Source organism: Ambystoma mexicanum, chromosome 2p (assembly GCF_040938575.1).
Source record: "Ambystoma mexicanum isolate Mex_15411 chromosome 2p, UKY_AmexF1_1, whole genome shotgun sequence".
NCBI classification, from domain to species: domain Eukaryota; kingdom Metazoa; phylum Chordata; class Amphibia; order Caudata; family Ambystomatidae; genus Ambystoma; species Ambystoma mexicanum.
Window position 1 is genome coordinate 144825748 of NC_090923.1, and position 15219 is coordinate 144840966.

At 46.9% G+C, this 15219-nt stretch overlaps 1 protein-coding gene across 1 annotated transcript in view; it reads left to right on the forward strand.

The window, feature by feature from the left end:
• The window catches only part of LOC138567726 (uncharacterized), a 561708-nt gene that overhangs the window by 95783 nt on the left and 450706 nt on the right, over positions 1 to 15219 (forward strand). Inside the window, exon 2 of the mRNA XM_069646203.1 lies at positions 8302 to 8324. Coding sequence (XP_069502304.1) covers positions 8302 to 8324 — 23 coding nt within the window. The remainder of the gene's footprint in view (positions 1 to 8301; positions 8325 to 15219) is intronic.

Here is a 15219-nt window from a genome sequence, read left to right on the forward strand (position 1 = left end):
GGGTCTGTGGGTATTGGAATGGCATTGTATCACATGCATTGGGGTGGTACCTGAGGGTGATTTGGGTCGGTGCCTTGGAGGTGCTTTCATTTGTGTGTGGAGTGAGGGTGCAGTTGTTTGGCAGCCTGCAGTTAGGGTGTGCCTGCTGCACGTGTAGTGGGTGTTTTAGGGGTTTTTAATTATTTATGTATTTATTGTGAGTTTTAAAGTGCGCTATCAGGCCGATGTGTGTGGACGTTCTCCTGGACATGTGTTTCTGTTGCACTATGTGGACACATGGTACTTCACATGATTGGACATTGTGGATTTAGCATTGTTTTATTTGGCCCACCTACCTGAATCTTCGGATGTCTGCACTCCTTTCTCCATCCCTCCGACTCCCTCTATGCTCTCCATTCCGATGGTGGAGGCACAGATTTCTTCCCAGGGGGTCAACTTGATGGGTGATTCAGGACCTCCCCCGGTGGCTGTGGCAATGTTGCGGTTGGCAGAGAGTATGCTGCGGACGCGTATCCGCAGGTCATCCCATCGCTTTCGGCATTGCTGTGGGGTGCGGGGTGCGGTCCCCACCGCACTTACCCGCTGTGCCACCAGAGCCCATATGGCCTTCTTGTTTGCAAGTGCCGTCCTGGTCATTTGTGTGCAGAAGACGACGGCAGCATTCTCCTGGAGGGTCTCTGTTAGCACGGTGAGTTCCTCACGGTAGAAGTGGACCTGCCGCTTGCGGTCGCACGCTTTCTTCGCTACTTTTCCCATTTTTCTTGGTTTCGCTAGGGTGGATGACGGGTTGGGTGTGTCTCAGGGTAGTGTTTTTAGTGGTTGTGTGGTTTTAGTGGTTTTATAGGTGTACGGCAGGATGTTTCCCTTTCCGGTAGGCGCACACTGCGGTGTCCGCTGTGATGGGTTGCGGTATTGCACCTAGGGCGCCGTACGGCGGCGGTGTGGGCCGTTTTGGGGTCATTTCCGCCTTCGCGGACTTTGCACTTCCGCCATGCCGTGGTGCTCGTGCCCGATGGGTCGGAATGGGCCGCACTTTGCTCCTTCGTGCAATGGCGGAAACGCTATTTACGCTGTGGCGGTCCGGTCAGTCACTTTCCGCCAGGGTCGTAATGAGGGCCATTGACTTTTACTAGTCTTTTTAAATGTACAGACCCAGTACAAACTATCTTCCATAGTGTACTGGGAGGGTTCATAGTCATCCCTTTTTGTCTGTTTCTCATGGAACATTATTTTGTTCCCCTTTCTCTACGAATTGGCTGGTGGCAGTGGTCTCTACCATTTTTATTTTACAGTGAGCTATGAAAATAGCCTCGGTACTGTTAGAGGCTATGGTGGTAGCCTCGAAATTTTATCCGCTGGGCCCCTTTTAATTTCATTTGGTTCTGGCTGGGTTTATCCGCCATTTCTTTTTGTAAAGGTCTTTCTCGTGTTTTACTATGCACGCCAAACCAGGTTTGGTTCGTGGTCAGAATAGGCACAGGGTGTGTTGGAAAGGATATTAATGTTGCAGTTGATGTCTGCGATTCAATCTAATGTTCTCCTTTTGTTGTGGGTAGGCTGAGAGATACGATGTATGAAGCCTAGTTCAGATATAGTGTTAGCGACAGATAGAGCATTGTCATCTTTGGAGTCGTGCAGTCCTAGGTTGAGGTTTCCTAGTAGCATAATTTGAGAGCCTAGTTTGGTGTTTGATGTAAGAAGTGTAGTAATGTTTTCCTCGAAAGGAGGAAAGTGGCCCTGGTGGTCTATACATAAGGTGGATGGTCGTAGTTCGGGATGCTGTGATGGGTAACTTGATAGATAGTAATTCACCTGAAGGGATTGCTTGGTTTGGTAAGGACCTAAGGCCTAGTAAGGTTTTTATAATAAAGGCGACTCTGCCGCCTTTTGAGGATTCTCTATCTTGTCTGAGGATACTGTACTCGTCTTGTATGGCGAGTGTGAGCGAACGCCCTGCCGCAACGTGTAATCAAGTCTCAGTTATGGCTAGGAAGTCAGGGTCGTTCTTGTCTATGAGGTCTGCAATATCAAGTGCGTGAGATGGCAGGGTCTGGCGTTCATGAGCGCTTCCTTGATGAACAAGGTAGTGCTATCTGAGTTCTTTGTTGTAGTGGTGGTGCTTTCTCGCAAAGATGGCGTATTAGTGGCTTTGCTGTTCAGAGGGTTTCTACTTTTAAATTTGTAGGCGTGGATTTAATATTGGTTTTACTTTTACCATTAATTGGTAGAGGGCTTGCTGTCATAAATCTGGAATCAATTCTAGAGTTCCTGATTTTTGTTGGACAAGGTTGGTTGGGAGTAGGTCTTTTGGCGAAGAGCTTGATCCATTGGGTTGGTGTGGGTGGCTAAAAATTACTTTGCGCTGTTTGGGCGTACGATTAGGTTTAGTTGCCTTTTGGTGGAAGGAGGGTAGAAATGTGGTAGGAATGATACTGTCTGACGGTGGTAGTCTTAAGGCCATAGATAGGGTATGCTAGATGTTCTGCGTGGGGTGTAGTGGACTGTGGTGGGTACCTGTGTGACATTGCTTTTCCCATTTGCAATGGCGACTGATGCATATGATGCCATTGTAGGTAATAGTAAAGGGGTAAATGTGTTTAGAATGCTTGTGATAAGTATGGCAAGCAATTTCATTACTAGGCCAGCTAGGTTAGGTGTGGTGTCACTGTAGATAGTGGTTATAAGTGTGAGGAGCGGTGGTTGGGATAGTGCGTTGTCGGGGGGGGGAAATTCTGCCGGGGTCGGCCGGGCCGTCCGCAGACCTCCGGGCAGGGAGGCCCCAACTCCTCCCGTATATCCCAAAAGAGATAGAGAATGAGACACACGCAAGAAGCAAGGTGACTCTGCTGTTTATTAGACAAAACGGCAGGGATGGGTCAAGGATCGTACGCGTCTGTCCTGACACACACACAATCGTGGGGCTCGCAGGCCCTTTTTACCTTAGTATGACGCGCTACTTGCGTCACATCGGAAAGTTAGCAAAAAACCTATCGCCACTCTTAATTGGTTGCTCGAGTGGTAGGGTTAGTATAGCATACGTATAGGGAACAATATTAGTAGTCAAGGTTTAGTCAGGCGATATATCTGGGTTGTCCCTACAATTAGATACATGAGAATTGTTACATGAAGACCCCTGATGATTGGTTAATGTTAATGGCGTCAGTGATAAGAGCCCCATGTTCTGATTGGTGCACCCGCGAGCTTCCCAGTCTGGGACCATCGCTGTTCCCAGCTCTCGGTGTACCTGTCAGTTGCAACAATGTTTCATTATGAGTACGTGCAGACAATGTGAGGACTTATTCATAAGCTGGGAGGCCGACTACTCCCACTGTCGCAGATGTCCATTGAGCCTTGTTAATTGTATCTGCCTGTATCTTGTAACGAGGGATCCAGACGTCTTCTTCCTCCTGGGCTTGGCATCCTGTCAGGTTCGGCTTGGTCACGTGAGGTGGGACCGTGTTTGAGGCAGAATTCTGCACAATTAATATTGTTTTTCCACTGTGTGCCTGGTTTAATTTGCAGGTGTGACTTTAACGTTGGTGCGCGGCGTGCGAGGTTGCAACATCGTGCCCTTGATGGTCTGCTTTTGGAATGTGGGTTTGCAACATTGCGACCTTGGCTGTCTGCTTTCGCCAGGCTCATTCTGCAGGATCAGCAACCTGACTCTTGTTCTTTTAACGTCCATGGGAGCTCTTGCTTGCGGCCTACTTAGGCCTGGTGTATAGGTGGAACCGTTTGGTGCACAGGCGCTTTAGGTTATAGTATCATATTATCTTATGACCAGTATCGTGTCTTCGTTATATTTCTCATTATGGCACTTGGTTTTAGGAGAAGCGTAAGCAAGCTCTTTAGATGAGTTCATGATGCGTCTTGCGTTTCTGCATTTTGAGAGCCTATGTGGAAAATAATAAAGATGCACGTCCGTGAGTATGTCTGTCGCCTACGTCATAGCACTGAGTATATTCTTCGTGTAGATTGGTGCAGGAGTGTCCAATGTGTATATTTGCACAGGTGTGCTGACCGTTGGCTAGGTCGTCATGGCATCTCTAACGACGTGTAGGTTTTAGTCTAGTTGATCCGCGCCGCAGGTGTCGGCATGGGCAGGGCGGGCTGCTGGGCAGGCAGATGGACACATCCGTATGTTCCTGTACCAGGGTATTTGGTCGTCTGGTAGATGGGCAAACTCTTCTCGTGGCGGGTGCCTTGGCCGTGATCCTTTAGGCCAGGCGCGAGAGGGGAAGGAGGGGAGCCTGTTTTTCCATTCTCCCACTTCAGCGTGTACCAAGTCAAGGCAGTAAATAATGTAATATGCCGATGGTGGCTAGCAAAGGCATTTGACATGGAGCAATACAGGTATGCAGCGATCGGCTCTGAAGTGATGCTGGGATAGGGGCTATTTAGTAGAAGTAAGGTAGCGCTGAGGCTAGGAGTGGGTATATGAAGCCTATGACTAGTTAAGTTGAGTGAGGCAGTATTGCCATATATAACAGGCAGTATACCAAGATATACTCGTAATAACAGGTTACAACAGGATTATGAAATGCTATATGCTATATGGGCTGAAGCAAAGCGATTTGTCTGGCTATGGTGACTAACAGCTACAATATACATAGGGCGAGTTATACATAAATCTCAGGAATCATTAATCAACATTGAAACGTAATTTGCATCATGAGTAAATCAATTTGCAACAGATTATGGGTAAATCACTTTGCAACTGGCAATTAGAATAAGAACAGAGAATGTAAGTTAGTAAACTGTACGCCTGGGAGAGTAACGGCTAGCAGAAATCATGTTTAAACTGACAAATAGTTAGATAATCACATTATGTAGTATGGGCAGTCATAGATCATGTGTGCAATGATGCACAGAGGTGCAACGCGAATCTGGATGAGATGGGTGCGGAAGTATTATAATAGGGTGTTCCGCAGAGCAAGGTAGCCCATAGGTAAGGGCACCTCGATTGTCGTGATGTTGGGTCACTTTAGATGTAAAGGTAGTGCTTGTGCGGGGCAACAATCTGATTGCAGCCATTATGGCAACTTTTGCAATAGCGATTGTAAACAGATTATGTGTTATCAGGATGCACTTTCGCAGCGTGCAGTAATTAGAATTTTGGCTGCAAGTTATGTCAGGGCCAATGCAGATTGTCTTTCCTTACCGCAGTATCAGGTGAGATCGGTGAAGGCATGGTCTGTAGTCTCACTGAGGATCGTTATCTTGTTGTAATGTGGCAAGCGATGGTAGGGTGGTCAGGGTAAGGAGACACACGGTAACTGGAGGAGAGGTGAGTTTAAACAGCGTAACATGCCCCGAGGCCTGGCGGCACAGACAGGCGCAGACAGGTTGTGGCCTTTTTCTGTGGGCCTTCTGGTGTGGGGGCGGCTTCCGCCTGCCAGTGGCACTGATTGGGCCAAGTAGATAGACATGGCCTATCAGAGCGTTTGGATCAGCTGTGGAGGTGTTGCTTAGCAACGCATACAAAACACAGCTGCCTTTTCTTGTTCTTTTCCTTTTTTCTCTATCTCCTTTCTCATCTTCCCTGAACACAGAGTAAAGTTGCTGCTGGGTGCTCTTTTTAATGTCTACTACGTATTTCCACCTCCCCTTCTCATCCTTACAACTGGCACTCCCTTCTCCCACATCTTTCCTTGTATGTGTTCCTTCCTTATCTTGAGACACTCGTTTAGGATTCGAATATCCTGCAGGTGGTTTTAGTAATGGGTAGATCGTATATGAAGGGGGCAGGGCACTACCCTGATACTCCTCTTCCTCCTTCCCCTTCTCTGTTTCTTTATCCTTTTCACAACTTCCAAAGTCCTAGAATGTCCTGCCTCTTTTAAGCTTTGCACCTTTGTGGGTAGCCGACAAATATGAATACATACTGTCGATAATAATTTTGTCGAACCTTTCCTCTCCAGGTCATTTCCCCACTGTGTCATGTACCCACTCAAAATGGTACTTTGTTATTTTGTCATGATATTAGGGCAGTTTCCTGCACATGTGATTAAGTGGTGCATCCATCCAATAGGATGTCATTATCGCACTTTAATACTTACTATCTCGCAACTATACCAATTGCCTACAATACGCGCAGCTCTTGCCTAACAAGGTCCGCCACTTGTTACGCAACCATCTGCTCTAACGCAGATGTGCCACTACCCACCTGCTCCCTATCGGATCGGCAGACCTAAACCTAACACTACTATGGTCAATCGCCCTCCAACAATCTGAGGGTGCGTCGCAATACACCAAAAAATAGTCCGTAGCACCCTTTGCGCTTTTCATGCACGAGTACACACACGTATCCTTCTAGGAGATTCTTCACTTCTCACAACCTCAGAGTCTCCCTGTAAAGGCTTGCACTTCAGTTGGAGTGAAGGCAGCGCCGGACCAGCCAGACGTTTTGGAAATTGGCGTCTGCAGACCACCTCTTGCTCGAGCTCTTAGTACTGGCCAACGGACGCTGTTCCGCACTCCTCCGGGAGCATGGCTGGAATTCCTATGCCTCGGTCGAAAGCCTGAGATATCCTGCTGGGGCCTCCAAAAATGTGTCGGGTGTCGCCTCAGAACTCAACAATCAAAAATTACAAGAGTAGTCCAAACGCAAGAAGTAATGCAGGTTTATTCGGAGCCCAGCTGCAGCTGGGACAGCTATATTCAAACAGATTGGAGAACAGTACTGCATGAAAAGGCTCTGGCAAAGAAACGTCCCTAAATCTAAGAGTTTTATAATAATCGAGCAAATTAACATTGGTAACTTTGCAATATGAAAAAATCTCCCCACACCAAGCTGATTGGTGCTCGCACATGTTATCCTTTTAGAAAAACATACATTATGTTCTGCAATGGGTTCCACAAACCTTCCCACAACGCCCACAATTACAATATGTGATGTCACAATCCAACCCCAACTTCCCACATCATAATGACAATTCATTGAAAAACATTTGAGATAACCAGCAACACTTTATTCATCTGCCCCGCTTATCTCATCTAAGTTCCTGTGAGAAGTGCTCCCTACCATAACACTGTCAGAGCCATGAACCACAGATGTACTCCTATACAAACGTTGAGAACTCTTCAAACTTCTTCCCAGGCGAAACGTACTAAGGGGCAATTTTAAACCTCTGTAGTTCTTCTGACTCCATCTAAAAATCGCATTTTGCAAATCACTTTGAATTATTAAAATGGTTATGATCACCATGTCTGTCCGCGGGACCCATGGGTTCTTATCTGTGACCTTGAAAGAACAACAACTATTGTTTTGCTTCTTACCATACCAGCCTGGGATTGTGGGACCTGTGATGTGTTACCAGCCACTGCGGCTTTGTTGCAGATTAATAAAAAGCTAACACACGTTTGCTGCAAAGGCGTTCTATAAGGCCTATTTACTGCGTCTTAGCCAACCTCTAAGTCTGGTTATACTTACCAGTGCCCCTGCATTTCTTTTATATGCAGGTTACTTTTATTTTGGGCTTGAATTCTGTAACAAAAGGAACCCCCTCTATTTTACAGTCTCTCGTGCACCTTTTCACCGCACAGAACTTGCATTTTTATTACACTATCATGGAGTCTCGCAATACTATTATACTATCATGGATACTGTCCATGGTGATACTATGTATGGAGGGTATGCCCATGGATACTCTCCATACTATCATGCATTGTATCCATGGAAAGTCTGGGCATGGTGATACAATCCATGGAGATCATCTTCTTAGATAGTGAAGTTAGACTCCGAGGTTTTATTACAGACTCTTCGCACAGGTGCAGTGTTTGCATGCGGCATGAATTGCTCTTGTGCAAACACATATGCATTTTTGCATTAGAATAATTATCATCCGTTGCAAATGCCTTGTAAAACTGCTCTGCATTGGTGCAAAGTCTCTGTAGGGTGGGCTCAGGTCTGATTCCTAAACATGAATCTATTATACAGCAACCTTAGTAAAGCCATGTCACTGCACAATTCTCAACAACGAAAAAGGGACATTTTATTCCTGCAGCTGATCTACAAAATCAAGTTTTTGACAACTCTTTAGCAACATGCAGTACATGTTCAAATGAGCTAATTTGTCTAATTTCATCCAAAACAACAGCGGAAACAATACTATGACAATTGGAATTTTATTTTGGGTAATTTTGAACCAGAACCCCTCCCATACAATGACCCCCATAATTCGAAATGTATTTCGGCATAAAGCATCTGTCATACTAATAACCTTGAAAGTATTTCATTAGCATGAAGAAGCAATAATACCCTATTTATAACCCATGTCTTTTTCGTTTCTTTTTTTTCAGATTATGCAGAGATCAGAAAGCAGGTATGTGTTTGCATATTCTCCATAATCTGTATGTCTCCCATATGGTTCCTAATCTACTTTCGCTTGGTGTTCACACCCTAGTCTGCTGCCCTCTCCAAATAACCCCTACAGCCAAACACTGCCATTCCTTCACCTCCACAAGCCAAAACCTGCACCCCATAGTCCACCACACACGGTATCCGGTTAAATTGTCGAAAACATATTATCGAAATGCCATTTTGCAAAACAAATTAATTTTTTTTCGAATGCTTTATTTTTGTTTCATTAGTTTAAAAAAGTGTCAATAAAAAAAACAGGGGATTGTGGGGGGGAACCCCCCAGTTAAAAAAAAAAAATAGAAACAAAAAAAATTCAGCAATTCTGTGTCGACAAAATGGCATTTCGAAAATATGGCGTTCGAAAATGTCAATATAAACCCTATAAACCACCACACACATTGATGCATACATAAAAATGGATATGTAACTGGTTGAGTGTACGAACAACGTGCACACGAACTGCTGTCGAAAACAAACGTATTACGCCAGATAGCCTTTTATGCAATGGTTGCTGCATTATGTTTCTTTTCAAGTTATACAGGAGTGGTTCCATAGGCTATGTGAAAAAGCGTGGCCTCGTATTTCAAGGTTGTGTGGAGTTTATTGCGTTTGGGATGTGGCTCCAAGGGTGAATTTCATAAACTTATGCCAGTAGGCTACAGAACACAATGCATCGCTGGACGCATCAAGCAGGATCTTTGCCAAGTTTCATGGAATGCTTTGACTGGTAGGTGCATGACTGTGATACTGGGCAAACCATACCTCAATAGTCTTCACTTGCCAATCTTGCCCACAGATCTGCCTACTATGACAACCCAGGGACAATTTCTCTGCTGCTGTTTTGCTCTCCAAGGAGCCTTTGTTGCATTAAGGAATCCACTTTATAGAAATAAAAAGGTTTTTTTTATTGGGGATAGACTGAGCTATTGCTAAATATCTGTGCATGTAGGAAATTAGAATGGGAGTTATAGCTTATGGAGATAGGGGCCTGTTTACAAACGTTTCCATTTGATAAATAGATTCCCATCAGCATCTTTGACTTACACCTGATGCATAATGGTTGAAACTGGTGTAAATCTGGAGACGCCAAGAGCATCTTTACAATGCTGAAGTGAAAATGTGATTTACCAAGATTTGCTCCCTGGCATCTCAGACATCTGAGACAGATTTGCTACACTTTTAGGCTTTGTGAATCAGTACTAAGAGAGCTGGTGCAAACCTGAGATGCTCACGGGCATATCCTGATGTGCTCCAAGGTACGCATGAGAACTAGGTTAAAATAGGGTCATTACATCCGCCTTTTAAAGCGTGGATTGTGAGGGTACTTCATTTCTTGCTGAGATCTAGTTCTATCAGGAGAGCTGCTCTCAATAGAACAATGCCATTTTGGAACATCTGAATACAAGTTCACAAAGTCGATTTACCAACTTTGTGGATTATATGGTGGAAAATATAATGCTATTAACAACTACACATTTTAGCACCCCGTGGGTGGGAGCCGGCCAATCAGAAGGATGGAAACATTGGCTGATACTCCAACTCTACCCCTTGTTCCAAGCCACCTGATGTCTGGCGTTGCAGCCCACCATCTCCCCCACACACCCTCCAACTCGGGACCCGGGACGATAACACCCGATCCAGCACGGCGGAGAGGGTCTTAACACTATATAATCTACATAGAACAATTAGCTTCAACATGCACGGAATTCTCAGCTATCATGCTTCTCTTGGCTTTATAACCTGCACTAGATAAACATACACTGACAACACCTGCCCATTGTGGTTCAGTGAAATGGATGCATGGGATTTGTATAGCACAATCCTATCTAGGATGCAGCGGAGTACTGTACAAAGTAATAGCACTTAGGAGGTTACAAGTAGACTGCTGGGGTAGCAGAGGAGCTGGGATGTGTAGGGGGAGGAATCAAGGGATGGGAGAACCCTGGAGGGGGAGAAATAGCATTGTGTGCAGTGATATGGGTTTGGCAAGATGTTCTTTGAAGGGTTGGGTTTTCATGTCCTTCCTGAAGTGTTTGTTGGAGGGGGCCAGTCTTATCTGCATAGCTAACTTGTCCCAGTTCCGGGTGCATAGCATAGCGAAGCCTGATTCCTTTTTTTTTTTTTACTCTCATGCAATTCTTTGTTTCTAGCCCAGTGATGCTGTGGCTTCTGGTGGTGTGTTTCCCCGCTGTAGATGTTGAGTGTATCAGCAAAGTACAGTGGTGTTTTTGTTGTGACTGCTTTGTAGGGTTTACAGGCAGTCTTCAACATGAGGTGTGCTTCGAGTGGTAACCAGTGCAGCTCCTTGAGGATGAGGGTGATGTGGTAGAATGTTCTTAGTCCTGTGATAAATCATACTGGACTACATTTAGAGAGACCTGGGTGGCATCTGGCACTCTAGTAGGACTATGGCAGCATCCAGGTGAGAGATGACCAGGGTTTGCACAACTGTTCTGAAACTCGGAGCACAGTTGAAAGGCTTAGTTTTACGGAGGAGTGCATGCTGGTGCCAATCTGCTTGAGTCTTCTTTGCAATGTTTGTTTTAAATGAAAGGGCACCACAGTTGATAGTAAAGCCTATAGGTTTTACACTGGGTGAAGCTTATCCCTGGAGCTACTGGGCAGTTCATTGCCTGTGGTTATACCAAAGCAATATGGATTTCATATTCACTAGAAGAGGAATCCCTTGCGAAGAATGTGGCTCATTACTCCAGCTGCCTCTCCAGCGTTCTTTGTTTCAAGGAAGGATGGTGCCTTAAGGACCGGCATTGACTACAGAACACTGAATAGTATCAAAATCGATACCGTGTGCCACTCATCTCTGTAATGTTAGATCAGACCCAGAATGCCACCAATTTCACCAAATTAGCTTTCCATGGGGCCCACCATTTGGTCTATGTAAGGGATGAAGTCGAGTGGAAGATGTAGGAGCAGTGTTGGCTCTACGAATACAAACTAATGTAATTTGGCTTTTGATATGCCATGGCTGCTTCCAGTATTATCCATTATTTTCTAGATGTGCTTGTGGCCGTATACATCAACAACATTTTAATTTTCTCTCATAGTCACAATCAAATTAAGGTCAAGGCTAACTGGTTATACAGAAGCGTAGGGAAAATCACATGGGCACAAAGCTGGAAAAGAGCAAGATTCATACTGAGGTGGTCAAATCTTTATACTTTGTCATCTCATCACCTGTATTAGAAATGAACACCAACAAAGTGTTAGCAGTTCCAAAGTGGCCTTTAGAAGCTTTTAAAGGTTCTCAGAGTCATCCCACAAATTTCAGGAGGTGATACCTTTTATTGCACAAACTGGAAATACTATGCAGAGGTGGAACAATGCATTCGCTTTCAAAGTCCCTAGACTCATCATATGGTGCAGGAGATTCATCAAGGATGTATCCAAATTGGACACCCCATCACCAAGCTAGTCCAAATTTATGTTGACACCTGTGGCTGACAAGGCTTACCAAGAATTTAAGAATTTAAGAATGGATTCACTTCTCATCCATCCAGTATCCTGATGCCACCTAACTATTCTTTGGGCCTCATCAGGGGTTGGGTGGTGTCCCGGCGCTAATTGACCACTGCCCACCACTATTAGTGTTACCGCTGCTTGGTCCGGCGCTATTAGTGAGTAGTGGTACAGTGGTAAGTCTCCATTCCCCACTGGGTCCATTGAACCCAGTGGGGTTAGGGTAGCTATTACAACCGGCAGTAATAGCGATGGCAGAAATAGTACCGAAAATGGCAAAAAAAAAGGTGGAAAGATGGAGGTAAAACTCCAAACTTTATGCTCAACTCATAATAGGGCAAGCCCTTAAATGTGGCGGTATTAGCATTACCACCACATTTAAGGGCTACCGCCAAACTCGTGATGAGGCCCTTTGTACAATTTGACAGCTCAAATTTGGTTTTAAGGGGGGAAGTCGCCAAACGTTCTTGTAAGGGGGCCATTGCAGACCACAGCTTTTGTATCTGCCAAGTTGGCAGCTGCAGAGATGAATTACACTAACACTGATCAAAAGCTTTTAATAATTGCATCTCTCTATTTATGTAGTATGTAGTAGAGAAATTGGGTGTCATCAGGATTTGGGTGGTAGCCCTTAAATCCGGCGGTAACAGAATTAGCGCCACCAATAACGCTCCACCAGCTTACGAGTTGGTGCAAATACAGCCAGACACAAAACGTATCAGCGTTATTACAGCCTGCACCAACGACAGGGGTCATCCAAGGGAGCATGCACAAGTCGGATACAACTAGACACACACGCTGATGTGCACATACCACTGCCATTACAACAACACACACAACCACATGTACCACAATGCATCAAGAATGAGGCGCAGCGCACATCCTCGCTGCAGCACCCAACAGCAGGCCCGCCAATGTCACACCGAGTGCAGGCAAAGCTATGCATGTCACCATTGACAAAGGCTGCACGGACATCACACATACACATGTATGAGACAAGTGACTAATGTCTGTATGCCACTCCATGCAGGTGACTCTGGATATCCACAGCTGGTGTGGCAGATGACTCCTGTGCGTGATCCACAGACACTACACAAGACCGCCTACAACCATGCCCACAGACGGACCTGTGTGTGCATTGAGTGCACATTTGGACTCTTCAAGGCACGATTCCGGTGCCTAGATCGCACTGGCGGTGCCCTAATGTACAAAGTGGGCAAAATTGTAAAAGCTATGCGCATGTGTACAGGCACGTTATAAATGACTTAACATATCATATCGCATCATATCATAATGCTACATAACATTTGCCTGAGGAGAAATGTGCCACTACCCCCAGATGCAGAAATGCCACACCCGAAGGAAAACGCAGATGAAAAGCATGAGGTAGCAGCCAGAGCAGACACTCCCAGGGATGGTTTAAGGGAAGAGATACTTGCCCGGCATGCACTAATAGACAATTATTTCTAGTACAATACCTTGCCTCTGTCCACTTCCAGCACTCTGAATAAACTGCACATGAACACAATCAGGAATGTCCACGCATGTATGATGTTCAACAAACTTTTATCTAACTTTGTGAACCAACTATCCCCCTCCCCCACCCATCACCTACACCCCAGCACACAGTCCCCTTCACCCACCACCAACACCCCAGCACACAGTCCTCCCTCCCCACCACCACCAACACCCCAGCACACAATCCCTCCTCCCGCCACGCACCTCCAACACCCCAGCACTCAGTCCCCCTAACCCCCACCCACTACCAACACCACAGCACACAGTCCCCCCGCTGCCTGCCCACCACCAACACCCCAGCACACAATCCCTCCTCCCTCCGCCCACCACCAACACTGCAGCACACAGTCCCCCTAACCCCCACCCACTACCAACACCACAGCACACAGTCCCCCCGCTGCCCGCCGAACACCAACACCCCAGCACACAGTCCCCCTCCCCCAGATTCCAAAAGAGTCCATGGGATGGCCATTTAGGCCAATAGTTTGCATGGCCATTACTGTGGTCATTGCCTCTTCCCGCGATTCCCAGCAGCCGGTGATCTTTCACGCAGCTGGCGCAGGGACTGGCACCTAGTACACACTCCTGGGATTCCTTGGTTGGCATAGTAGAACAGGAAGGGATGGAGCCGGCCCCCTGGAACTGTTGCTGTTGGAGCTCATTGCTGCAAGGGCTGAGAACCCCTTAGTCATTTCCCTCACCCTTTGTCCATATGCCGTCAGCGCAACCGTACTGGCGTTTGTGACCCACCAGGTCATCGCATAGTCACGTGCCATCCTGCATGTTGCTCCGTGGATTACATCGCTAATAGCCTGCAAATGGTCGGCATGGGTGTGGCCGATGGCCTCCATCTCCCTTTGCCGCACTTCCATCTCCCCCAGCCTCTGCATGAGCATGCTGATTGTAGCTGTTTGTGACAGTGGTAAGGGGGTCCGCTGTTGGTGTGGGCTTGCCACAGGGGACCCAAAGGAGTGTGTGTCAGTGTCTGGCTCCAACTTTGATAAGCACCAGCGGCATGGTGGGATTGCAGGGGTCTGGCTGTGCTGTTGCCGAGGTGGTTGGCTCTCGGCTATAGTGGTGTGCTGCTGACAGCAACCCCTGGGCAGAGACTGTGCCCAGAGGTTGCTGGCATGGTCAGAGTCAGGGCTGCTGTTGACCTGTGTCTCCAGTGTCACTGGACTGTGTGGTGTGTCCTCCCTGATGATGTTCAGAGCTGCATAGGTGTTGTCGGCTGGAGTTGGCATGCTCCTGCTGTGATGCGTAGTGGCTTTCTGTGACTTCCGCCTACATGTGGCATGTCTGCCCCTTTGCTGGGTGATGGTGGTGTCTGTGTGCCGGGACGTCACACCCACAGACGGACCAGCCACCTCTTCATCCTCGGACGCCTTTGGCGTTGCTTGTGCGCCTGTAGGGGACATAGGTAATGGCGTTAGGTGTCGTTCCCACACATGTTTTGGCGTGCATAGCATTCAATACATGGTGATGAGTAGGGACCCAGGCAATTGTGCCGATGGACAGTCTTGTTCTGGAGTGTTGGCAAGTGGATTCACAACGATGAGACGGGTGCAGATTTGGGTGCGGGGCAGTGTGTGGATGGCAAGATGGCAATGCTGGGGAAGCTGTTGTCGGACATGCATGATTCTGATCCGCATGCACCCACGTCACCTCCACAGGTGTCATTTAGATTGTGGGGGTGGCAGGGTACATTGCACTGGCAGGTCCCTAGAGGGCACTGCTGTGCTCCCGCTGTGGGTGTGTGGTGCATGGCACTTGGATGGGTCCCTTGGCTGCCCTCCCCACTGCTCGGACTCAAAGGGGGGGCCTTGGTGCACTGGCACATGGATGCTTCGGTAGGTGGCTGA